This window comes from Anastrepha obliqua, chromosome 5 (assembly GCF_027943255.1).
Source record: "Anastrepha obliqua isolate idAnaObli1 chromosome 5, idAnaObli1_1.0, whole genome shotgun sequence".
NCBI classification, from domain to species: Eukaryota; Metazoa; Arthropoda; class Insecta; order Diptera; family Tephritidae; genus Anastrepha; species Anastrepha obliqua.
The window spans coordinates 76,804,883-76,832,428 of NC_072896.1; the positions used below are offsets into that span (position 1 = coordinate 76,804,883).

At 37.0% G+C, this 27,546-nt stretch overlaps 1 protein-coding gene across 1 annotated transcript; it reads left to right on the forward strand.

Annotated features, from left to right (window-relative positions):
- The first annotated feature begins 211 nt into the window (after positions 1-211).
- LOC129247280 (thioester-containing protein 1 allele R1-like) lies at positions 212-27,467 on the forward strand. The gene is made up of 11 exons (XM_054886339.1): positions 212-724; positions 824-1,077; positions 10,527-11,075; positions 11,470-11,737; positions 11,793-12,060; positions 13,692-13,791; positions 21,183-21,358; positions 21,433-21,965; positions 23,930-24,766; positions 26,713-26,997; positions 27,082-27,467. The coding sequence occupies exons 1-11, from the start codon at positions 242-244 to the stop codon at positions 27,298-27,300; spliced, it is 3,972 nt and encodes a 1,323-aa protein (XP_054742314.1). The 5' UTR covers positions 212-241; the 3' UTR covers positions 27,301-27,467.
- Positions 27,468-27,546: the final 79 nt, after the last annotated feature.

Genomic DNA, 27,546 nt, shown 5'->3' on the forward strand with positions numbered 1-27,546 from the left:
TTCTGGCTGTCTGATTTAGCGAACTAATAGCATTGCTTTAAACTGCCTAGAAGCGCACTAGTTGGTACCTCGCGAATTTTCTGCAGAGATAGGCTCATGTAATACGTGTGAGCATTTCTACTGCACTTGCACTCTCCCATAGGCAGGTCTGCATATGTGTATGTGTGTACACATTTTAAATAATTCGCAAAATAATTTGCACAACATAATCATTTCAGTACTTACTTGCTATTCATTTAAAATGTTTGTGTTTTCGGAATGGCTGCCTTCATTGTTTCTTGTGTTGGTGGCAATTGGCGGTCATGTACAGGCCCAAGGATATTATACAATAACATCACCGGGCAACATAAGACCCAACTCGAAATATAGCGTGCATGTGAGTGTGTCAGACGTGTGGCGCAATACAAAAATTAAACTCACTCTCAAAGGCCCAGAACACATCAAGTTTACAGAGCTGGATATACCACCTAACTCTGAGCGGAGTGTAACATTTGATCTAGGAGAAATTACAAAAGGCGCCTACTCTTTGGAAGCAAGTGGATTATCGGGAATTATTTTCAAAAATGCGACCAATTTGGACTTTGTGGACAATATGCCGCGTGCTTACATACAAACTGATAAGGCAATGTACAAACATGCAGAGACGATACAATTCCGTGTGATATTCATAGATCAGTATTTATTGCCAGCAAAGGTCACTCAACCAATATCTGTGCTAATAAAGGTGTGATAAGCAATAATGCAAAATTAGTTTAACAAATTTGATTATTTTAAAAATGTACTAACATATGCTTGTTGTTTTTGCTTTTCTTTTGTTTGGCAGGATGCTGATGACAATAGCATTCAGCGATTCAATAATATTGAGCTTAATACTGGTGTTTTTAAGGGAAAATTAAAATTAGCTGAGTCTGTCGTTTCGGGTATGTGGTCGCTTGAAGCTTTTGTGGGACAGGACAAAGTGGCCGAAAAGTATGTTGAAATTAAAGATTACGTGTTGCCTTTATTTGAGGTGGAATTGGACGCACCTAGTCATGCATCTCTCAATGAGGAATCATTTCCTGTTACAGTACGAGCGCGGTGAGTTGGATAACTTTCTATTACAGCTACATATGTACATACAAGGTGAAGTTCATAATAAACAAGACTGATGTCATAAAAATGTTTTTGATGGCAACATCTTTTTAATGAGTGAGTGGAAGTTGCATCCCTAGCTGACTTCCAGTCAAAGCTTAGTGACATTCGATTCAGTAAAAGCGAAGTTATTGTGTTTATTAAGTGTCAGTATGTTTGTGTCATCCGTACAAAAATGAGTTTGGCACAAAAAGTTAATATCAAATTTTGTTTTAAAATCGGTAAAACTTTTACCGAAATATTTGAATTGATGAAAAAAGTTTATGGCGATAATTGTATGTCTCGTGCCAGAGTTCAAGAGTGGTTTACACGTTTCAGAGATGGTTGTGAGGACATAAATGATAATGAATGTACGGGCCGTCGAAAATCAGTAATCACCGAAAACTCCATTGAAAGTGTTCGTAAATTTATCAAAAATGAACAGAAATCATTGTTGAAATTCATGGAATCGGAGTTGAATATCTCCAAAACATCGATTTATCGCATTTTAACTGATCATTTGGGCTTACGATAAGTCTGTGCATGTTTCATTCCACACAAGTTAACTGAGGACCAAAATTGCTCGGAATTTAACATTCGAAATACCTCATTAAAGAGGCGAGAAAAGACGAGAACTTCCTTTATTACATTGTAACTGGTGACGAAACGTGGTGTTTCCAACATTAACCTGAAACTAAGCGTGAAAGTGCCGAAGGGAAGGCTCCAGACGAGCCCCAGATGAGCCACCAAAAATCGCGTTTGGAGTAGTCAAAAGTCAAGTTGATGCTCATTTGTTTTTACGATTCCAAAGGAATTTTCCACAAGGAGTTTATGCCAATGAACCAAACTATCAATGCAATTTTCTACCTTGGCGTTTTGAAGCGTTTGTGCCATCGCATTCGTCGAATTCGCCCTGAATACCGCGAAAGAGGGAGCTGGCGCTTATTGCATGGTAATGCACCATCTCATCAATCCACTCCTGTGACTGATTTTTTGACTAGAAATCGCATTTTACTCATCAGTCACTCGCCGCATTCGCGTGATATGGCTCCCTGTGACTTCTACTTATTCGGAAAAATTGCAATTGGTCATGAAAGGAAAACGTTTTGCGTCCATAGAGGTCATCCAAAAGGCTTGCCCCGACATCCTGAAAGACATTTCGGTCAATGATCTGAAACACTCTTTCGAAAAGCTTTTAGATCGCGAAAAACAGTGTATCGGGGCCAGAGGGGACTATTTTGAATAAATAAACTCGAAGTTGTCGTCGTTTCTGTCGTTTCTTTTTTAGCTCAGTCTTGTTTATTTTGGACTTCACCTTGTACATATTATTTCAACATATGTATGTACAATATCTGTACGACCATATAGAAATGTTTAACATTTTGACGTGATAACGTCTTATAATTCGATTTAACAGGCTGCACGCACGAAAAAATGTATCGTTACCTTGCTCATTAGTGTTACCTTGCTCATATGTCGTTACCTTGCTCATTAGTGTTACCTTGCTCATATGTCGTTACCTTGCTCATTGCCGTTACCTTGCTCATTTGTCGTTACCTTGCTCATTGCATTGAATTAACTGCAAGCGAAAGCGCGGAACGAACGACAAAGCAAACAAAGCAAACGAACGGCAACGTTCGACATCTTGCTCTCTCCTACTTAAGTGAGCGTATATATGTATGTATATGCGCATATGTACATATATAGGGTGATCAATTAAGAGGAGTTTTTTTCATTTGCGTTTTTTTTACAGATCGCGCGCGAGTTGTCGCAAACTGTCATCGTGGATTTGTTGAACAGCGTTTGGCATTTCATCATGGAAAGAATCACACCGCAACAACGTCTACAAATTGTTCAACTGTATTATGAAAATCAGCGTTCTGTGACAAATGTTTTTCATGCGCTTAGACCGCATTATGGTCAACATAATCGGCCTACCATCAACAAATTTGAGTTGGCCACCAAGATCTTGTGATATCACACCTTTGGACTTTTTTCTTTGGGGATTCGTGAAGTCCAAGGTCTATGCTGATAAACCAGCTACGATTGAAGCTCTGGAAGCCAACATTACGCGTGTTATTCACGACATACCAGTCAAAATGCTCGAACGAGTGATTGAAAATTGGACCTTCAGAATGGACCACCTTAAGCGTAGTTGCGGCCAACATTTGAATGAAGTCATATTCAAAAAGTAAATGTCAAAGAATGTCCTTTCAAATGATAAATAAAGGTTTTGAACATAATTTACATTTTTTTTTTTTTTTAACTTTTGAAAAAAGCACCTCATGATTGATCACTCTATATAAATTCACGTATTTGTATTTGCATATGCCTTCTTATTGATTATTATTAATTTGATTCACTTGAAGAATTTAAAATAAAAGCAAGTTTGTTAATAATACCTGTTGTTTTAATGTTATTATTATTAATTTTTTTATTATATATGAAGGAAAAAATGTATGGTTATATTTACCATATACCTTATAAGATATGTTGTATACTAATATATGTATATAAACATGCATATACGGTGTATAAGCTTAAATCCGCTGATTGCTCGTAGATGGCGTTAGTGAGCATATCAAGTTACCATAGAAATGCCATATTTTTTTTTGCATGGGTTCGACACCTGTTTACATCAATCACTGCACATCATCAGTGATTTCATACAGCAACACACTTTTTTCCTTGCGTAATCATGTCTAATTTTGTGCCAAAAAAAGAGCATATGCGGGAAGCTCTACTTTTTTGCTTTAATTTGAAGAAATCGGCTGCCGAATCGCATCGAATGCTTGTGGAGGCCTATGGTGACAGTTCATTATCGGAAACGACTTGCAGAGACTGGTTTCGTCGGTTCAAATACGGTCATTTTGACTTGAGTGACAAGAAGCGTGAAAATCGGCCCAGAAAAGTTGAGGAACATGAATGGCAGGCTCTTTTGGATGAAGACGATACCCAATCGCAAAAAATGCTTGCCGAGCAGTTAGGTGTCACTCAACCAGCCATTTCCATGCGTTTACGTGCCATGGGAAAGGTCCAAAAAGTCGGAAAATAGGTACCCCATGAATTGAACGATAGACAGATGGAGCGACGCCAAAACACATGCGAAATCTTGCTGGCTGGGCATAAAAGAAAGTCGTTCCTGCATCTTGTGGTGACTAGCGATGAAAAGTGGATATACTTTGAGAATCCTAAACGAAAAAAATCATGGGTCGATCCCGGCCAACCATCAACTTCTTCATCAAGACCTAATCGCTTTGGACGCAAGACGATGCTGTGCGTTTGGTGGGATCAGCAGGGTGCTGTTGAAACCTGGTGAAACTGTTAATTCTCATCGCTACCACCAACAACTCATCAAATTGCGCCGTGCTTTGCGTGAAAAAAGGCCTCGATATGAACAAAGACATGAGAAGCTGATTTTCCTCCACGACAACGCCCCATCGCACACGTCAAGAATGGTCCAAAACTACTTGGATACAATCAATTGGGAGGTGCTACCTCATCCCGCTTATTCACCAGACCTGGCCCCTTCGGACTATCATCTGTTTTCATCGATGGGTCACGCGCTCGCCGAACATCACTTCGATTCGTACGAAGACGTCCGGAAATGGCTTGACGAGTGGTTCGCCTCGAAAGATGAAGAATTCTTTTGGCGTGGTATACACAAATTGCCCGAGAGATGGGAAAAATGTATAGCTAACGAGGGCAAATACTTTGAATAAATTATTTTTTTGCTTTCTATAAAAAAATGGTTTTTTTTTTACTAAAAAACAGCGGACTTAAGCTTATACACCATATACAATTTCGCGGAATTTTCAAAACGAACAAATCTATATGTAAAGATGCATACAAATCATATGGACATATCAAATATACGAATCTATTCTGTACGCAAGCAAATGTAAGCTAATGTGCTTGAACTGCAAGCGAGAGCGTTATGTTATGTTATGCTATGTTATGTTATGTTATGTTATGTTATGTTATGTTATGTTATGTTATGTTATGTTATGTTATGTTATGTTATGTTATGTTATGTTATGTTATGTTATGTTATGTTATGTTATGTTATGTTATGTTATGTTATGTTATGTTATGTTATGTTATGTTATGTTATGTTATGTTATGTTATGTTATGTTATGTTATGTTATGTTATGTTATGTTATGTTATGTTATGTTATGTTATGTTATGTTATGTTATGTTATGTTATGTTATGTTATGTTATGTTATGTTATGTTATGTTATGTTATGTTATGTTATGTTATGTTATGTTATGTTATGTTATGTTATGTTATGTTATGTTATGTTATGTTATGTTATGTTATGTTATGTTATGTTATGTTATGTTATGTTATGTTATGTTATGTTATGTTATGTTATGTTATGTTATGTTATGTTATGTTATGTTATGTTATGTTATGTTATGTTATGTTATGTTAAAGTATATTATGTTATGTTAATGTTACCTCATTCTCTATATCCATACAAAATATCTATCAAACAAATAAAATTAAAATTTTCTTTTGAGAAATGCAACCATTCAATCAGTATTTTCTTATGACGTTATCACATTAAACTATCGTCAGTAAACCGACTTTACAGACAACCTCTTTTTTTAACACCAATAGGTCGTAGATGGGTGTGATTCATTTGATGTTTTCATGGTCCTAAAACACGCAATTTGTTAAAAACTAAGCACAAGTATTACAGCAAATATTTTTGAGAAAAAATTGAAAAAATTATTCCAAAAACAATTTTTTATTGCACCTTATCAATTAATCAATATAAAATAAGTATCAAATGAAAGCTTAAAAATACGAAAATTTAATCTGATATTACCACCTAATTTATCGAAATTAAAAAATTGATTACAAAAATATTTTAATTAAAAAATAACACTCGGAAGTGGATTACAGAACCTGCCCGATTTACACATGTGCACATGCAGAGATAATATACTCGTATGCGATCCTTCAAGTCCTATTTGGCGCCATATGCTCAACCACTCCTCTTCGCCAACCGGCACGGTTTTGTCCTAGGGATTTTAATTAGTTCCACGATAATCCAAGGAACTTTATTTCAGCCCCTGTTGAGGATGCGACTGTGTTGTTTTTTTAGAAACAGGGAAAGAGGTAAATTTGGAAAAGTGCGAGGACTGTGCTTTACATGGGACTCGAACCCACAACCTCTGGGATGGCAGGCTAGTGCACTTACGCTAAACTACCGAGGCGGAGGCATAGGCATGTACTAAATTAAAGCTCTATAGGATGGCACTTGATATATGTACCTACTCAGGATGCCAGGTTTTTCGATCCCGTGATTCAAGATTTGATTAGTATTTTGATTTTAAATAATTATTTTTTTTTAGTTTCAGGGCAGCTAATACCCGTATTTGTTGCTTGATGTCCATATTTTACTAACAAATCAATGCAATAAACAAATAAGCTGTACTCCGCGTAACAACCATCTGTCTCACCACAATTTTAATCAGATTAACTGCCCCAGTAATCCAGATTAACACCGCCGTCTGTCAATTCTATAACTCCACTTTTGAAGATCAAAACAAAGCTTGTACACTTGCGCTGGCAACACTTTAAATGCAAGCACCATTGTTTTTATCCGCTATTATTGTGATTCTAAGAGATTTTTACATCCCGAGTGATTTTTTAAATCATGTTTTGAAAAAAAAAAACAAAATCTTAAAAAAAGAAGTCAACAAATCTCAAAAGATATCCAAGATTTGATTAGTAAATATTGCCAAAAAGGCATAACAAGAAGAAATTATAAAACCCAAAATACCCTGAATCGGAATTGACATCCCTAGTACCAGCATATGCATGTCGTTTCAAAACAAATTGTATTGTCTTATTATTATTGTTTGTTGAAAATGCCATAAATAAAAAAAAAAATTTAGTTAATGGATGGCTTTATAAAATCATTAAAATAAAGCATCAGTGCTGTTTCTCGCCAATTTGCGCATTTACTGCAAGAAGCATTTTACAAATTTGCATCTATTCAGGTTTAGAAATAAAAGAGACTGATGGTCTGAATTAAAAATTCACTAGAAGAAAATGTGGGCTATGGTAAATTGAAAAGTTTTATGCTGGCATTTTCGATATTTTTATTTTGCGGAATACGATATTATTCCAGAAGATGTGTGATTTGATGTTCGAAAGTTGTTTACATTTATAACTTTGTGTTTTTTATGTTGCACTCAAAGCACTACAGATTTGACTTGTGGCTTTTTTACAAGGAGAGACAAAACTAATAATGTTGTTTTTGTAGAGCTTTCTTACTCTCTAGCCAATACGTTTATCTGAAATACAAAACTTTTTTCTAAACTTCTTCGCTTTTTTGGACTATCAAACGAAATTTTCATGTCTAGACCCTATCGCAAGATTTAGCAAAGATTTAGAAGAGAAGCAAAGGTAAAGAAGCAGATGTAAGAAAAAAAAGAAGAAATAAAAGTCTGATTCTGATCACTAAAAATATATTTTTTTTTATTTAGTAAAATAATTATTCAAAAACAAAATCGAATGAATAATTTTGTGCCACAGTATATCTATACATACTTTTTTTACAGAATAATATAATTAACAAGCTTACATTTGCCAAAAAATATCGATAATTCTTCATTTAAAAAGCGCATTACACGAATGTCTAAATTTTTTTGCTTTAACGTTGGTACCACGCAGAGTTTGAGCGTGATCTGTTAATTAGATTGTTTTTAGCATTTTATTATATCAGTCAACCGCAGGTATGCGGTCTGTTCTGCCATTTTCACTATGGACAAAAGTATCGACCAAAGAATTTCTCTTAAATTGTGCGTTTTGAACGGAGTTTCGTGTGCCGATGGCGAATGTGCTTTATCAAATTTATTATCACAGGTCTATGAGTGGTATAACACTTTTGCAGAGGGTCGAGACGTCGCAGAAGATTTGCCCCGATCTTGTCGGCCATCAAAGTCTTCAACGGCTGAAAATGTCAATAAATCTAGAAAATGGTGCTGGAAAACCATCATTTAAGTCCAACAGAGAAAGCTGTGCCCTTGGCGTGTATCACGAATCAATTCGCAACATTTTACACCACCAATTGGGCATGAGACGCCAAAACGCGTGTCTGCTCGACCCGTTCCAAGATAGTTGAATTTCTTTCCAAAAAGAAAGATGGTGGCTGAAAACATGGAATTCGGATCCAACGTTTATCCAGAGCATCATAACAAGTGATGAGATGTGAGTTTATGAGTTTGATATGCAAACTAGTCAGTTCTTTGATTATCATGGTTTTGTGCAATCGGAATCTCGGAATTCATTCCAAATGGTTCTATGATAAATAAAGACTATTTTTTGGAAGTTATGCCACGTTTGAGAGAAAATGTGCGTAGGAAACGGCCCAATTTGTGGAAAGAAAACTCATGGATCTTGCACCACGATAACGCACCGTCTCACAAGGCTCATATTGTGAATACTTTTTTGACCAAAAGCTCAAATATGAACGAGACGTTATCAATAAAACGGTCCGCGGATGGCATTTGGCAAAAATAAATTTTTTGTTTTTTGGTAGGACTGTTATAAGCTTACATGGCAAATTTCAGCGTGATATGTCACATAGTTTGTTTTCTGTGCTACTGTAAACAAGTCAAGCTCGAATGTGTTCTTCGAATTTAACTATGGAAATTCAAAGAATTTGTTTGAAATTTTGTTATTCTAACAAAATTTCGGTTTCAGACACCTTAAAAATGTTGCAGACAACCTATGGGGACTCTGCTTTATCGCGTGCACTAGTTTTCCAGTGGTACAAATCGTTCAAAGAGGGCCGTACATCGGTTGAAAACTTGCCTCATGAACGTCGTCCAGCAACATCAGTAAACGACGAAAACATCGGAAAAGTAAAGGAAATTGTGCTTGAAAATCGCACAAATCGCAAAATCGGTTAACGCTGAATATTATTTAGACGTTTTAAAGCGTTTGCGCGAGAACATTCGTCTTAAAAGGAAGGAATTGTGGGACAACAAATCATGGTTCTTGCATCACGATAATGCACCAGCTCACACATCACGTCTTGTTCGCGATTTTTTGAACAAAAATAATGTTAATATCATTCCGCAAGCACCGTATTCGCCTGATATGGCTCCATATGACTTTTTCCTGTTTCCCAAGCTCAAGTTGCCGCTCCGTGGAAAACATTTTGAGACAATTGAAGTCATAAACGAGAATTCGAAGAACACACTTGAGCTTGACTTGTTTACAGTAGCACAGAAAAAAAACTATGTGACATATCACGCTGAAATTTGCCATGTAAGCTTATAACAGTCCTACCAAAAAACAAAAAATTTATTTTTGCCATATGTCATCCGCGGACCGTTTTATTGATAACGTCTCGTTCATATTTGAGTAGAAGGTATATCTTCGAACAATCCCCAGATTCACCGGATTTAGCCCCTGTGACTATTTCCTTTCCCCAAAACTTAAATTGGCACTTCGCGGACGCCGCTTTGATACTCCCATTCTGCATTAAGGAGAATTCGCTGAAGGCGCTGAAGAAGATCTCTTCAAACGCGTTTAAAAGTTGCTTTGATGACTGGACTAATCGTTGGCGTATGTGTATTGCTTCAAATGGAGCCTATTTTGAAGGCGATATAATAAATTTTGATGATTAAATAATTATTTTGCGTTTTATTGAATAGTTCCCCGTACTTTTTTGACAGAATGTATATACACGCGTGCCAAGGGTAATATGATTTTGTTCACATAACGCTTGAATGTAGAGCCATAAAGAGATAGGTACATACATATATATATAATAATTAAATAGTGACATCACGGCAATTTTCAAAACAGAGAAAACGTTATATCTCTGTTATAAATAAAAAAAAATTATTCACATGTGGCACAAACGACGAACCCAAAAAAATAAAATGAGCCGCCTTACGCACACTTTTGGCTAAATGCATGTGTCTCGTTAACGACTTCATAAAACTTGCCCCTACTTAATGCACGTATTGCTCTAAATCTCATTTAATCCTCTTCTAGATTTGCGGAATAGCCGCTAAGCGTATTTGGCTGAGTTTAACAAAGTGCGCCAGTCATTTCTTTCCCATACCTCATTTAGATCTGGCAAAAATGTTATTGAGATCAAATAAAAGCCATGCCCTTTTTTATACTTTGAGACTAAGTTTCCATTCGGCCGTACGTCTAATGGTACAAGCTATAACTTTGTTTCTATGTGTTTGTCTGACTCAAAACATTGATAACTCGGTCAAATTAAATATTACTAAAATATGCGCAAATGTGTAAAGTTGGGTTGGGACCGAATTTCCTTACTTGTTAAACTTGACTATAATATAATAACAATACTTATCTTTAGCACCGAATGCCCTATTGTAAGTAATAATAATAATAATTTTTATCTCTTTAGCTACACTTTTGGTGAAATCATATATGGAAACTGTTTATTCAATATTAGTCGAAAAGGTCAACCGCTCATCGAAAGGGAGTATCCTCTAATTGATGGTCAGAAGACAATGCTTGTTTTTCTAGAGGAGATTGGCAGAAAGATGCAAACGATATATATAAACGTCACCATTCAAGACACTGTAACCTCGACTACACGCACAATTTCGAAGCAAGTATTAATTGTGGATAAACGTTACTTAATCGAAACACCATCAATGACAAACATATGCGAGGGCCCAAAGGACACATTCTCATATCGTGTACACATTTCGCACTACGATGGAAAGTCAGTTGATGTTGATGAAGAAGTTCAAATACGGTTTGATAAGGGTCTAAATGGAAGTCCTACAAAAACAGTCACCTATGCCGATTCTAACGGCTACGTTGAAATGGAAATTGAGTGTTCGAATTACAAGAATATTAATATAACGGTCGAATATATGGGAGAAACATCGACGGGACCAGTGAAACTAGTGAGCGGACAACCAGGAGTCTATGTTAAAACGAACTAGTAAGAAAATTAAGTTAATTTATGCGAAAATTCAGAGCGCGGATTCCTTGCCTTTTCGAAACCGGAAGTGTGCGCAATTTTATAATAAAAATCTTTAGCTACGCAGAAAAACAAGAATAGCCATTCGCAGGAGTTTGACTAAGAAAAATTCTTAAATTTTGTCGAAATTTTTAAACATAACAGCGCAATTGCTCCATTCGGTAACTGCAATAATTGAGGGATTAAAGAAAAGAGAATCTAACTAAACAAGTTATCTAACTAATTAAAGTTCTGGTGTAAACAATAAGCAATTCCGCGATTCCGTGAAAAGGAAAAACCATATACTCTTTGAAATACAGTTGAGAATCACTCACTGCGTATCATTTATATGAATTAATCTTTTTTTTTAATTCAGTCCACAGGTCGCTACCCCAATGGAAATACGCGTAGTATCGGGTGAAATATTTTCGAGCTTCATTTGTGTGATAGTAGGGCGTGGCAATATTGTATATAACAGTATTATAACGATACCCAATGGCGCCAGCAGTCGGTCGCATACATTCTCTATAGAACCAACCTACGAAATGATGCCGAAGGCGCATATTTTAGTGTATTTTTTCAAAAATGGTAAAATGTTCTATTACGAAACGGCTTTTTTGGTAGAAAAGGAATTTCAAAATAAAGTGAGTAAAAAAAAGATGCGTATGTGCACATAAAATTATGTATTAAAATTCGCAGATTTCTATCGACACGTTAGAAACCACCAAGCCAGGAACACATATTTCTGTAGCTGTCGAGACCGATCCAAACTCTTACGTGGGCTTATTGGGTATGGATAAAAGCACCTTATTGCTTAGATCTGGTAATGATTTCGATGCTGAAATGATATTTAATGGTTTGGAAAATGTTGTCTCGAAAACACCCGAAAAATATTTACCTCCAAATAAAAGTTATCCTGGTGAAATAGCCGGCCTTGTAACAATGACAAATGCCCACTACGATACAGGTGAGACTATTAGTTAATATTTTTGTTCATAATTATGTTATAGACTTCTTTTTTGTGGCATTAAATGCAATACATTATTACAATATTAGCAAGCTTTACAAATATAGGTTTTTAAAATAGGGGCATAAAAAATTTTGTATCTAAATAAAAAACTACCTAGCAATGCCAAAAATTGATTGAACGTTTATCAATTAGAAGTTCGCAAATAAGCAACGTTTGGAAATTATTAAATATTAGATACCAAAAAATGCAACCTACAGGGTGGCCCAATAGTGATTTTTGAATCATACCTTTTATATATCTTATCATATCTTTTTCATACCATTAAATCACCAAGATTACGTTGGTTGGGTCAAATTCAACGCATGAACAAAGACTGCCCGCACAAAACCTTGATCACTTATAATCCGCTGGTGTCGAAAGCGAGGACGCCCTTAAAAGTGTATTGGATAGATTAAGTCATCATTGATCTGAGGGAAGCAGCTAAATATAGTGACGCCTGGAAGAAAATGTGAATGAAGCTAAAGCTCATCCCAAGCCGTAACGCTGCTTGATGATGGTGATATGTTATTTTGACACTGAAAACTTCCTCCCGCTGGAAGCCTTAACAAAAAGTCAGTATCATATCTACACGAAGCGAAATAAATCGTTTTTTGCTTGAACACCGTTGAGAAATATTGCAAACTCAAATCATCTTTTGTGGGGGCCGAAAAACCCGCACGTGCGCGTCTAGAAGCTAATGCATCCTCAGAGAGTTTAGTGCAGCTTTGGTAGATCGGTGGCATCATTGAAGATATAGGCTTGGACGATATTTGGTCTTAGCAGAATGACGACATATGCCACACAGGCCATGCCAGAATAGCTCTTATGCGCGCCAAGTTCGATAATCGTGTTATGAGGCGACTCGGCGATGTAAATTGACCACCCCAAAGGCTAATACATTATGTCAGAAAAGTACCGGGAATTGTTCAATAAAACGCAAAATAATTATTTAATCATCAAAATTTAATTTGGCACCTGCAAAATAGGCTCCATTCGAAGAAATATATATACGCCAACGATTAGTCCAGTCATCAAAGCACCTTTTAAACGCGTTTGAAGAGATATTCTTCCCCTCCTTCAGCGAATTCTCCTTAATGGCCTGTATCTACTCAAAGCGGCGTCCGCGGAGTGGCAATTTAATTTGGGAAAAGGAAAAAGTCACAGGGGGCTAAATCTGGTGAATACGGTGGTTGTTCGAAGATATACATATGTCGAGTTTTTGGCCAAAAAAGTGTTCACAATATGAGCCTTGCGAGACGGTGCGTTGTCATGGTGCAGGGTCCATGTGTTCTCTTTCCAAAAATTGGGCCCTTTCCTCCGCACATTCTCTTTCAAACGTCGCATAACTTCGAAATAATATTCTTTATTTACCGCAGAACCATTCGGACAAGTTCGGAGTGCATAACACCATGACAATCAAAGAAAACGAGTAACATGACTTTCACTTTTGACTCACTTTGACGTGGTTGTTTCCCGTAAACACCCTTAAAATATCAAATTATGTAAAAAGTTATGTTATGCTTCAATTAATAATCCCTTACTAAGATAAATAATAACTTTAACTACATCTTTATCTTCAATATTTATAGAGCTAAAACAAGAAGAATCCGATATAAGAGTCAGAGCGTCAAAATCAAGGAAAGTGCGCCGAAATTTCTTTCAAACCTTTGCTTTTCACGATTTTATGAGGTAAGTATGGAGCCCGAATGGGTTGGTGCGTGATTGTTATTTGGTAAGGACCGTACTTATATAATAGTTTCAACCTTTTTCAATTTCTTGTTTTGTTCATTAGTAACCGAGGGCCTCAGAAATTGTTCTTAAACGAGGAAATTAAAGTTCAATATAAGTTTGATGTTTTTGGTCATAAATTGTGCATTATTTATGATAGTTGTTATATCCAAGGTATCTTGGTATTGGAAATGGGCGAAATCGGCCAATAACCAGCATTATTCATTCTCTATGAATCCGTTTGATTCCAATTATTAGCAGCCAGCCCAACTTTTGTTAAAATATGTGTTCCTTACTTCTTTTACAATTAACAAAAATAATAAATAGCACGAAATTAAGTAATGCTACATGCAATATAAACAATTGGATAGTGACGCGTTTTTTTCCGCCGAGCCACCTTTGTTTTGTGTCCTTTTGAAATTGCTGAAAGATAAGACTGGTGCCACATGACAACTATTTGCAAAATCATACGTTTTTTGAAGTAAGTGTTAGGTGAAGAAATTTTGCTTCATCGAAACTTCCGTGAAACGGTGATGGTTTAAACACCCTTAGTACATACTTTGGAACTTTTGTAAACCTCCGTAGTCGAATGAGTTGATGTGTGACTACCAGTCGGAAGTGCGGGTTTGGTTGGAAACCATGGGCAGGAAACACCAATTGATAGAAAAAGTTTTCTTAATAGTGGTCAACGGGCAATTGCAAACCTGTGCAACCGTGTGTAATTCTGCCATGAAAAGACTCCTCATAAAAAAAAAGAAATAGAGAAAAAAATACACAAAAAAGAGGAACTCGGCCAAACACCTAAAAGGGTGCCAAGTACTACAGGGTGAACGATATGAAGTGTTACCAACTTCACACTGCTTGTATCTGTAAAACAGCTCATGACATCAACGTCAAAATTGTTCTAATGACAGTTCAATATATTGTTTATAAGCCATCAAAAGCATTTGCGTCTCAGTTTTGTAGAATTTTTTTTCTGTGATGGAATTCAAACGTAATAATGTGATTGCGTTATATATATTTGGCTGGAAAATCACAACCAGCCATTGTTCGTGCTCTCAGTCACCTCAAAGTGAATAAAATGTTTATATCACTATAAAACGTTACAATGATACTGGTAGCATGGGCAAAGAACTGAAAATATCGCAAGACAGCATTCGACGCATATTGGAAAATGAGCTCAAGATCAAGGCTTACAAGTTCCAAAAAGCACACGATCTTTCACCCCAGCAAAAAAAAGTTCGGTGCGAAAGAGCAAAGGAGTTGTTGCGCTTGCACAAACGTGGCGAATTTCCTAACATTGTGTTTTCTGGTAAAAAAAATGTCCCAATTGAGCAGTTCATAAACACTCAAAACGATCGTGTTTACTTGACCGAACGCTCATACGAGAAGCTGCTTTAGAGCCGTGGACACGCAAACATTTCGGTCGTAGACCATGGACGTTCCAACAGGACTCGGCACCGTCTCATAAAGCTCGTGTGAACCAAGAATGGTTAAAAAATCATGTTCCACACTTCATTTCGTCCACACAATGGCTTTCGAATTCGCCAGACGCAAATCCGATGGACTATTCCATCTGGTCCTTTTTGGAGAGCAAGGTGAGGACTAAAAAATATACCAGTATGGATGCGCTGTAAAAAGCGATTATACGGGAATGGGCCAAAATACCTCAAGATCACATTCGTGCAGCATGCAACTCATGTTTTAACCGTTTGAAGGCTATAGTCAAGGCAAAAGGTGGTCATATCGAGCTAAAGTGAATATATGTTAAAATTGTAATCATTTTTAAACAATTTTGTATTTCAAATCAATAAAAACTAATTTCACACAAAAAAGTTATGGTGTTTTCAATAGGTAACACTTCATATCGTTCATCCTGTATATAGGTATTTGTATGTATATAGTTATATACAGCTGGCACATGAAAATAGTATTACTCTTAAAAAATTATTTTAAAGTCATTTCTTTCTTTCATACAACAGATCATTTAAATGCCAAATATCTAGAAAGGTTAAGGGATTTCAGATGTGTAGAGGTTATCTGAAGAAATCTGGCAACTACGTAAATAACGGATCTTTATTGGCGTCGTTACATTTTTAAATGTAACATTGAAATAGTTGTATCAGCTTTTTAAGGTTATACAAGAAATGTTAATAAAATTTGGCACAGGTTTAGAAGAAAGTACGTTTCTTATTATTTATTACCTTTCTTTTTATTTTAGTAAGTTTCATGCATACATTTCTTATGTTTTCACTTTGATTGGTCGAGGGAAATTTGCACCTCAGAATAACAAAAGCAGATTCTGAGATTGAGAGAAGATGGAAAATCTTACACAGAAATACAAAATATTATTTCATGCTCAGCAAAAATAATTTCAAATGCATTCAAATTTACGGAAAAGCCTGAAAACAGAGGAGGAGAACGAAAAACTTCCCTGCAGACGATCGCAGAATTGTAAGATTCTCCAAAGAATCCCTTAAAGTACGCCATACAAATTAAAAAAGAGCTGAACTTTAATATTTCTGATATGACTGTACGTAGAAGACTACGGGAAGCTAGATTAAGGCATAACGTTTGAAATTTGCAAGAAAATATGCTAGCTGGACAGCTGACATGTGGTTTCATAATTTATGGACTGACGAGTCTAAAATAGTTTTGTATGGTGGCTAGGGTTCATGACAATATATTAGACGAACCTCGCACCGAAAATCAGAGACAATACATGCTAAAAACCATTGAACATGGGGACTCGAAAATAAGGATATGAGGATGGAATGAACATTAATATTTATGTGAAAATAATGCAGAACGTTATGTTGCCGCATTGCATAGAGGAAATGCCAATGAAATGGGATATTGATCCTAAGCACTCGAATCAGAAGGCCAAGGATTGAATTGAATTGAATTTGAAAAGGTCGAGCCAAGGAGCACCAGGAGATTTAAAAATAAATAAATAATTGGCGCGTACACTTCTGTTAGGTGTTTGGCCGAGCTCCTCCTCCTATTTGTGGTGTGCGTCTTGGTGTTGTTCCACAAATGGAGGGACCTACAGTTTCAAGCCGACTCCGAACGGCAGATATTTTTATGAGGAGCTTTTTCATGGCAGAAATACACTCGGAGGTTTGCCATTGCCTGCCGAGGGGCGACCGCTATTAGAAAAATGTTTTTATTAATTTTGCTTTCACCGAGATTCGAACCAACGACCTCTCAGTGAATTCCGAATGGTGATCACGCACCAACCCATTCGGCTACGGCGGCCGCCAGGAGATTTGGTGGCTCCTAAAACACTCAGGATAAAGAGCCCATTGTATTTGAAGCTCTGGAAAGGGGGTAGATAGTCAAGGAGGGAAGGAGAAAAGTATCAGAGAAAGAGATAGGAAAGAATAGAGACAGAGATAGAGATAGTTGGTCCTGTGAGAATTTTCCATATTCTTTGGCAAATCTGTAAATATCGTCCAGTTTTAGAGAACGAATATTACTCATTCTCATGACCTCGGAACCCAATACTCGTAGCCTTGCTCTAGCAAAGGCAGGACACTCACAGAGAAAGTGCTCAGTGCTATCCGCCTCCTCCAAGCATTACAGGCATACCGGGTTCTCGATGATTCCAATGGTGGTCATATGCTGACCCCATGGGTTGTGTCCTGTAATGATGCCGACCATTAACCGAATATCTTTCCTTATAAGTTTTAGTAGAAAGTTTGACAGTTTTCTGTTCGGACTTGTCACATTGCTCACGCAATGGAAATCTGACATCAAATTTCCTTCCAAATGAAACTGTGGGTATCAGGTCATCTTTAGGTGCCAAAAACAGTGGATACTGCTCCGACAGCAACTTAAAGATTTCTCTGTGTCCCGAAGTTCCATCTTCGTGCCAGAAACCATATTTATGGAGTCTACACATTGCTTTTATTGCTTCCTGTTGTATCTTAAGATCCAGGGGGAGCAAATCAAGCATAGCATTTAGGGCATCACCAGAGGTTGTACTCATGGCACCCGTGATGCATAAACATACACTTCTTTGCAGGCTGTATAGTTCCCGGATTGTGGACTTAACCATGCTCCGTCGCCACCAGACCACAGAAGCGTAAGTGATGATTGGTCTGATAAATGCTGTGTATATCCATAGGACCACAGCAGGTTTCAGACCCCAGGTTTTGCCAAAGGCTCTACGGCATTGGCGAAAAATCTTCAATGCACGATTCACCTTCAGTGAAACGTGTGTCTCCCAAGTCAACTTCTTATCCAAGATTACTCCTAGATATTTAACTTCGTTGGATAGACCAAGTGTCACACCTTTCAGTGTTGGAAGACTGAGTCCATCCAATTTCCGTTTTCTCGTAAACAAAACTATGGTTGTTTTGTTCGGATTAACGGAAAGACCTTGTCTCATGCACCAGTCATCGATTTTGTCAAGAATCCTCTGCACTTTCGTGCAAAGCCTCCTTAAGGATTTATCCGATGTTAGCGCACAGACGTCGTCCGCATATGCTTGGACGTGAAAACCGAGTTCCTGCATCTCCACTAATAGAGAGTCTACGACGAAGCACCACAGCAGCGGAGAAAGAACACCCCCTTGGGGACATCCTTGCTTGGCCCTGACTGTGATTTGTTCGTCACTGCTCCCACCAGCGGTTAACAGCCTCTCAGAGAGCATGGAATATATCCATTTTATAATGGCTTGATTAACTCCGTGTCGTTCGGCAGAAGAACATATCGAGCCGAAAGTGGCATTATCAAAAGCCCCCTCAATGTCCACGAACACGCCCATTGTGTATTCGTCAGCTTCCAGTCCAGCTTCAATCTTGCTAACAAGATCGTGTAAGGCTGATTCACATGATTTTCCACTCTGGTAAGCGTGTTGATTTCTACTAAGTGGACTTCTCAGCAATACCCCCACTCGAATATGTTTCTCCACCACTCGTTCCAGACTTTTCAACATGAACGATGTCAAACTGATTGGTCTAAAACTTTTTGCTAGGGAATAGTCATCTTTTCCTAGTTTCGGAATAAATACTACTCTTAGGGGGCGTCCATAAATTACGTGAGATATTTAAGGGGGGAGGGGGTCGAGTCAAATCTCATCTAATCTTACGTTGGAGAGAGGAGGCGGTCTCGGCAAATATCACGTAATTTTTTTTCTGATTGAAACAAAAAAAATTATACTATTTTGGTCCATTATCCAGATTGTACATGCTTAAGATTTAATCTTAAGCGTAATCGTAGTATGATTAAGATCATTCACTAATTCGTTCGAAAGAAAATAATTTCATTCATACTTCGACGTCATACATTACTGCTGTCAAACCACCATATTTGTTTTATACCAAATAGCTCAATTTAATCTGAATTTACGGTACAGTGTAGGCCGTCGTTTGTTTTCGCGCCACTATCAGCCGAACGTGCGACTCGATGAACAAGAGCGTACGAGCTGAGTGGCAGCGACACACGGACAGGCTCCAACCTTCTTTGTTTAGAGAGAGCCAATATTTACTCCAGGTACATTGCAGTTGATTCATATCAAATTTTTGTGCGTGCCTATTTTTTTTTTTTAGTGTTTTAACGAGCGCGAAGGTCAACAAATTTTTATTAAGAGTTACAAAGGGAAATTGTTTTTAATTTTTTTTTAGGTTGTGAAATGCGATGATCAGAACTGCTGCAGCCCACGCCGGAGTGATCTGCATATGATTCTTCACGACCGCTTTCTGCCACCTCCATACCCCATCACTTAGGTTGATTGACGTTTGATAATTTCGGACTTTAAAGAACATGACGGAAAGTCATTTGCTCCATTTCTAATACGCCTACCGATTCAACCGTTGAATGCCTTTATCAGCACGCCTTATGATCTCTATAGCCCAAGTATACGTGATGATTTAGAGAAAATATGCTGCAGTACATGCGGTATTTACTTCGCATCTATCACAACAGCTGCAGAGCACAGGCGAGCAGCTCACATTGCACCAGCTAAGCAAGCGCGTATGTACCGCAAAGTGCGACCCTCACGGATTGTCGAAAGACGAGCTAATGAGTTACTGTGCGCAAGCATCAACGGCTTAGAGTGGATAGATCAGAACGAAGTTGAAGAAGCAGATGATTTTACTGAAAATCATATGGACATGTTGGTCCCAATAGTCTCTCTTGAAACCGCACATGATTCTCCATGGACTGAATTAGAGTAGATATTCTTTTTTTAATCGCAGTAGTTACGATTTAAGTCTTCTACGAGTATTGTTAAATTTTTATTACACTTATAACTCTCAGCAATATTGATTACTAGTCTTAACTAGTCGTAAATAAAAGCACGAAGCAATTTTTTTTCTTTTTACAATAACAATCTAACGCGTTTACATAAGAAACCCACATTTTGAAAAATCTCACGTGAGATTGGGGGATGGGGAGGGGGTTGAATAAAATCTCACGACATCTCATCAGGGGAGGAGGGAGGTACAGAAAATTGAAAAAAACACCTCACGTAATTTATGGACGCCACCTTACGCGTCGCCATTGGAATGGTATATAACCAAATGCAAGACAGGCTGTGGCCTCAATCAGCCTGTCTCCTCCTTTTTTAAGCATTGCTGGATATATTCCGTCAGGTCTAGGGGACTTAAAGTTCTCAAAGGAAGATAAGGAAAATCTTATGGATTCCCTTGTCACTATCCGACTAGCAATATACCAGCTGTGCCTAGAGGTTCCAAGGATTGGTTTTGCGCAAACAATATTGAGGTTATGGAATAGCCAGCTCAGCTCCACTACTTCAATCATATAGAAAATCTGTAGTCCTCCCAGAAAGAGCTGCACAGATTGCCAAACCGAATATCAATCAACAACAATGCCCGTCATTGTGCTGTCGTTATACAAAATTTGGGAAATTCAGCTGCAATTCTACAAACTTTGTGAATGTAGTTTCTGATTAATTTGTATTACTATTTTAATGTTAACACTGGATTTCTATCGTTTGTTATAAAAAGTTTGGTTCTTCGTTATAGAATTGATTTAAATATATGTATATTCCAGTGGCGGATCCAAGGGGGAAAAATAGGGGAAATTTCCTCTATTTGAAGGCTACCGGACTCATAAATTATTGATTATGATTCATATAAATTGAGTACCAGATATCGAATTTGATAAAAAATTTCCCCCTCTCAAAAACGACCTCTGGATCCGCCTCTGTATGTTCAGTCAAAGAGTAGTAGCAGAACAAAATAATAATAAAAAGTTTCTAATCACATCGTAGATTAAAATTGAAGAAATAAATCTATTATAAAATTTTTGGTACTGCTATTTTCGTGTTCGCAACTGTCTGTAACTACATAGTTAAGCCTGCAAACGAGCATTTCTTATTGCAGTGTTGATGGTCAAGATACATTATTGGAAAAAGTACCGGACACCATAACATCGTGGGTGATAACGGGATTTTCAATTAACCCAAAAACTGGATTGACGCTTACAAAAACTCCAACGGTTTTCAGGACATTTATGGAATTCTTTGTTTCAGTAAATCTGCCATATTCTGTAAAGATAGGCAAGTGCACCTACATAATAAAAACACAAACAAAAAGCACTGTCACTTTTTTTAATTGTGGTTTTCTTTCTCAGGGGAAACTATTACACTACCTGTGGTGGTTTTCAACTATCTGCGGACGGACATACGCGCTAGTGTCTCCATGGAAAGCGAGAAGAATGAATTTGAATTTGTTCGGAAACCAAGTTCTACAAAATACACATTGACGACGCATGTACGTAAAGAAAAAAGTATAACAGTTCATTTTAAAATACGCCCAAAAGTGGCTGGTATGATAACACTGAGAATATCAGCCGAAAGTAGTTTCGGTAGTGATGAAATCGTTAAACAGCTAAGAGTCGAATACGAAGGTACCCCAGTGTTCAATAATACGGATTTCTATATTAATGGAGAGGAGAGCAAGACAATAAAATTGGATATACCGCCGAACAGCGTTCCGGGGTCTGAATACATTGAAATATCTGTGATGAACTTTATCATGGGCTCTATGTTAAATTTGATTAATAGTGGTGAGAATTTCGATGAGCTAATTCGCAGCCCCATAGGATGTGGCGAGCAAAATATGATGTATTCTGTGCCAAATTTGTTGGTATTGAAGTATTTACAGGTGAGTTATGATTTGTGAGTTTGCTTGTGACTTTTTTTATTGAGACTTTTTAATTTAGATTTTTTTTAATTTTTAAGCTTAGTCTATGTATTTACAACTATGTAGTAGTCTATATTCTATACCCAACGTACTCGAAGTTTATCAATAAACCGAAAGCGACTCGTTTATTCTTTCCAACGCTTCTTCTCGCCTTAAGAATACTATTTCTAGGGCGCTTTACTGTTTGCCTTTAATTATTGAATTATCCTTTATCGTCTCATGCTTCCAAAATGCTTTTCCCAAAGCGCTAATTTGATTCTTTGGAAGAGGAAAAAATGAAAAATTACCCAAACAAATTTCATCAGTGCGCTTTTGAAATACCGGGTGTTCGGTGTTAGAATTAGAAATTAAAAGCTAAATTGAAAAATAATTACGAATAAAAATTGAAAAATAACTACGATAAAAGTTAATTTCAATAACTATTACAAAGATGAAAAGTGCGGATTTTATTTTTTAATAATTATTTACTCTATAGCAGACAATAGCTACTTCGGGTATACTCTTGGAATCTGGCCTCCGTAAGCCGCGCCACTCGCTGGTGAAGTGTTGTCGGGATTCCATTAACCACTCGAACGATATTTTCTTTTAGTGCTGGGTTTGTTCCATAGATTTTACACATGTGTACTAATGGAAGGATGCTCTTTCATTATTGGCAGAAAGTAGTTCAGAAATTGTTTGACCTCGAAGATTTTCGAAAAAAATTGGCCCAACTATTCCACTGACCATCATTTTGGGACTGTGCAGTGGCTGTTGATGGATGGGTTCCGTGCTTTAGGTGACCAATAGCGGAAATTTTGCTTATTTATACTTCCATTTAAATGAAAATGGGCTTCATCTCTCACAAAAGATAGTGTTTACAAATTGTAACCGTAAGGCTTAAGCGCTTGCATGATTCGAATTTTGAAGTGGTAAAGTCTAAGATTCTTCTTCAGAATTTCATGATCAAAAGTTTTTAGAAATCCCAGTGCATCCGCTCTCTTGCGCACAAACTGACACGTATTACCATGCAAACTTGAAGTGACGAGCTCAATATTTTTATTTATTCTCGATGGATGGGCCTCGCACGTGTGCTCTTTGCTCCGGAACTTGTTGCCCGGAAACTTTACACGCATGAACGAATCAAATTCTCACTTGAACCATCACATAAGCGTCGAAGGTGAAAAAAATTTACAACGAGCAGTTGCACACGAAACATTGGCCTTGAAAAAAGCTTCGGTTGCGAACGCACGTTGTTCAACCGTCTACTGCGACATCCGATGAATAACGAAGCTAACGCACTCATACGATCATCGGTTAGGGAGAAACTTTAAATTTAAAACCTAATTCTGCCACCGGATCACACCTCGTTAAATAAAAACAAAGGGTCAATAAAACTTTGATTATGAATCGTCATATTCATAGACCCTTCAGCTGGTATCTCTCTCATATCCCTATATCAGGCTTTGAGCAAAATTTTCATAACATTTTTGATATTTTTGTCAACCAAAGAATTGAAAGGACGTCTAGAACGAGATAAATCACAATACGGCCCGATTTATGTAAAGCCTTTGCAATGTCGCAAATTTGGGTTTTGTCAGTGTGAACATTATCAATCTTTAAATCTTAAAGGACTCTATCAGGACTTTCAGATTTTGCGCCCCGTACGCTTAAATGAAAAATTCCGGGTCCTTTTTGCACGAAACGTTAAAAACTTTCATAAAATTTCGAAATCCTACTAGGCGCTCAAGTAAGCAATTTCTTACCTCCCCAAGTTGAAATGCTCCAAACTGAATACTTTTTTAGAAAATTTAAATCTTTGCCCATTTAATAAAAATGGCATGCTTAAGCTACGTAGGTAAATCAAGTATCGTTTTCAGCATAAAAACCTCGACTATTTTTAAAATTTTGTTTTTTGGATTACTAAAATTCACATCACTCTTTTTCAGAGCACAGACACGTCAAACGATGTACTTTATGAAAAAGCAAAAAGTTATCTACAAATCGGCTATCAGCGTGAACTTACTTATAAAATTTGGGATGGTTCTTTTAGTACCTGGGGATACGCGCCCGGCATTACTTGGCTAACTGCTTATGTGACACGTATCTTTCATGAAGCCAAATCGTACATTTTCGTGGATGATAAGGTCCTTAAACGAGGATTAGATTTTATGGCAAAGAAGCAAGAGGCGGCTGGGAGCTTTAGAGAAGATGGCAGATTAACCGATTTTGCTAACCTCAATAAATTGTCCGTGACTGCATCTGTGCTACATGCTTTTCTAGAAAATACACAATATTTAGATAAATACAAGACCATTGTGGACAGAGGTTTGGCATATGTGAAGCAACATGTCAAGGAAACCAATGATATGCATTCAATTGCTCTATGTTTGTATGTGTTGCAATTGCGCCAAGACCCCATGGTTAATGAGCTGCTAACAACATTGGAGACGAAAGCAATGATCAGAGGTGAACACAAATGGTGGCAATATTCTGATGAACCGGCGAATATGGATGTTTATGTAACAGGATACATATTACTAACACTGCTCGAATTGAAAAAGCCAGTTACGCCGATTGTCAAGTGGTTGGTGTCAAAACGAAATAGTAATGGTGGATTTTCGTCAACCCTCGTTACTGAGGTGGGATTGCGCGCATTGGCCCTCTATGCGGCCAATTATAGGAAACAAAGCAATAATAGGCAGATCGATGTACACTCCAAAGGGCAGTTACTGAAGACGTTCAAAGTTGACGAAAAAAGTACATACGCGAATCAAAAAACTGAGGTAAAATTATTTAAGAAATTTAAGCGTTAAGATTGCACTGCAACAAGATTCCAGGTATATTATTATAAATATATTTAATGAAACCAAAAGTTTATGAATGTTTACGTCTCCCAAAACAATATTTATCCTATATATATATATATATATATATGTGTATACATATGTATATACAATAGGCGCTTACACCCTTTATTGGGTATTTGGCTGAGCTCCCCTTCCAATTTGTGGTGCGCGTCTTGATGCTGTTCCACAATTGAGGGGCGCTGTAGTTTTTAGCCGACTCCGAACCTCAAATGTTTTTTATGAAGAGCTTTTCCATGGCAGAACACTCGGTGGTTTGCCATTTCCTGGCGAAGGGAGACTGCAATTGGCAAACAACGTTTTCTATTATTTGATGTTTCATGCAAGATGATCCAAGCATTACCATTCGGCTACGGCTACCGCCTAGCTTATTTTTAAAGAAAATATTTAGTAAAATTTGAAAAAGATTTCTGCGATGACAAGATTTTTTTTTTTATTAAGGAAACTTATTTCTTTGCTTAATTTCTGACAGCGAAGTTACATAGAACTATGTAATTTTCAACTTGATGTGGACTAACAGATATCAAAAACGAGTTTCTCGGCCTCAACAACTATAAACATTCTTTTGGATTTTATTACGGAAGGTGTAAACTTTCATTTACTTTTGGTTTCATCAAATACGGAGACATAAACCTCCATTTTGCATCACTGTATTAATTGAAATAGTTTCTGTTCCAAAGAATCCATCCGAAGGAAAATTAAATATTGGTCAGTCCATAAGTTCGTGCGTATTTTACCCATAATTTCTCTTTTGTACGATTTTTGCATACAAAAATTTATTCGCGGAATATAACGGAACTATTTATATTTTCTTTGATATATTGTGCACTCTACAAGTCCTGAAGTCTTTAACTCCGACGCCTTGCTCGAACTCGTGGAAGCTGAGCCAAATTCGACAGTCGATATGATAGCTCAGAGGTTAAATTCATCGCATGGAACAGTTTACTGGCACCTGGTTCTGTTGGGAAGGGTTTCAAAGCTGGGAAAATGGGTTCCGCATAAACTTTCCGTCGCTAACCTTCAGCAGTGAGTGAATATGCTGCTGCAACGGCTTGAAAATGAAAGTTTTTTTAACCGTATCATTACTGGTGATGAAAAATGGGTCCTTTACTATAATCCTGTTCGCAAACGCCAATGGTTAGATAAAGGTGAAACACCAGAACCGACTTCTAGAGATGGCCTTCACCCCAAGAAGATTTTCCTGTCTATTTGGTGGCATATGGCCGGTATTGTTTATTATTAACTTCTGAAACCAAACAAGACGATAACTGCTGAATATTGTTCCCATCAGCTATCAAACCTGAATGAGGCACTTAAAACAAATGAAACAAAATAGTGAATAGACGCAAAGTTTTGTTTCACCACGACAACGCAAGACCTCATACCGCAAGGCAAACATTAGGCAAGCTGAACGAGCTCGAATGGGAGCTAAAGCCGATCCACCATACTCTCCGGATATTGCACCTTGTGATTATCACCTTTTCCATGAACTTCAATCCCATATGAGTAAAAAGAACTACTCCTCAAAAAAAGCTATAAAAAGGGATATCGAAGCGTATTTTGGCTCCAAGGACAAACAATTTTTTGAGCAAGGAATTAAAAATGTGCCTAAAAGTTGGAAAGATTTTGTAAATAATAAAGGAAAATATATTATTGATTAATAAATACTTTAAACATCTTTTTTATTAATTTTAAAACCACCTTTAAAAAACGCACGAACTTATGGGCTGATATTAACAAAAAAAAAAATTAGGGACAACAATTTGACTAATACATTTTTTATGAATAAATAATTTTTATTAAAAAAAATAAATTCTAACGAAAATATTAATTTAATGTGATTATTCTCCTCTTTATTATCGCAGTTACCCAAACACATTCGAGAATTGCAGTTCACTGCTACTGGTAGCGGCGAGGCAACACTCCAAATCTACTATCGCTTCAACAGCTTGACACCTGAGAACACAATATTCATAGTAAACTCCTCGCTTTCCAATTCATCAGCAAAAAGGAAAACTTTAAAAATCTGCGTCTCTTTAAATCCGTTTTATATTCAACGAACTGGCATGGCATTGATGGAAGTACATCTGCCATCTGGCGAACAAGTAGCCCCCAACTGTTGCGACCTTAGTTATTCCAAACACGCTCAGGTATTTGTCAGTTTTAGTCCAAGTTATTTACAAAATTTCATTATCATTTTAATATTTATTACTTCATATTTCGCTGTTTTTTAGAATGTACAAACGTCAAGATTCAACCAGAAGTTGGACATTTACTATAAAGAGTTTTCAAAGGATGCTGGTGATTGCTTAGAGATACCAATAGTGACTATGTTCAATATAACCAACCAAAAGCCTGGCTCGATTATTATATACGATTACTATAACAATGAGTTAATAGATAAATACTATTATAAAATCGAGCCGTCAAATAATTTAGGCTATTTTATATAATCTATTATACTCCTATTTGACCACTGACATCCGTTTAAAGCTGTTGTGAAATGTATGTAAAACATTAAATGTGATCTCTTTGTGTATGATTTTTTTCAATAGAGAGAAATTTTGAATTTATGACAGCTAAATTGCCAAGTGATAAAGCCTAAATTTTTAATGCTCAACCGACTGATTTATTTCCTTCAAGTCTTAAGAGGGTATTTTAGTGTGTGGGGTAAAAAAATGAGTTTTTTCATCAATCAC

Excerpts from the sequence above, each read along its gene's own strand:
- LOC129247280 (XM_054886339.1), top strand. The coding sequence starts at position 242 with ATGTTTGTGTTTTCGGAATGGCTGCCTTCATTGTTTCTTGTGTTGGTG. Across the intron at positions 13,792-21,182 it reads GCTTTTCACGATTTTATGAG|TGTTGATGGTCAAGATACAT; the intron begins GTAAGTATGGAG and ends TTCTTATTGCAG. Across the intron at positions 24,767-26,712 it reads ACGCGAATCAAAAAACTGAG|TTACCCAAACACATTCGAGA; the intron begins GTAAAATTATTT and ends TTATTATCGCAG.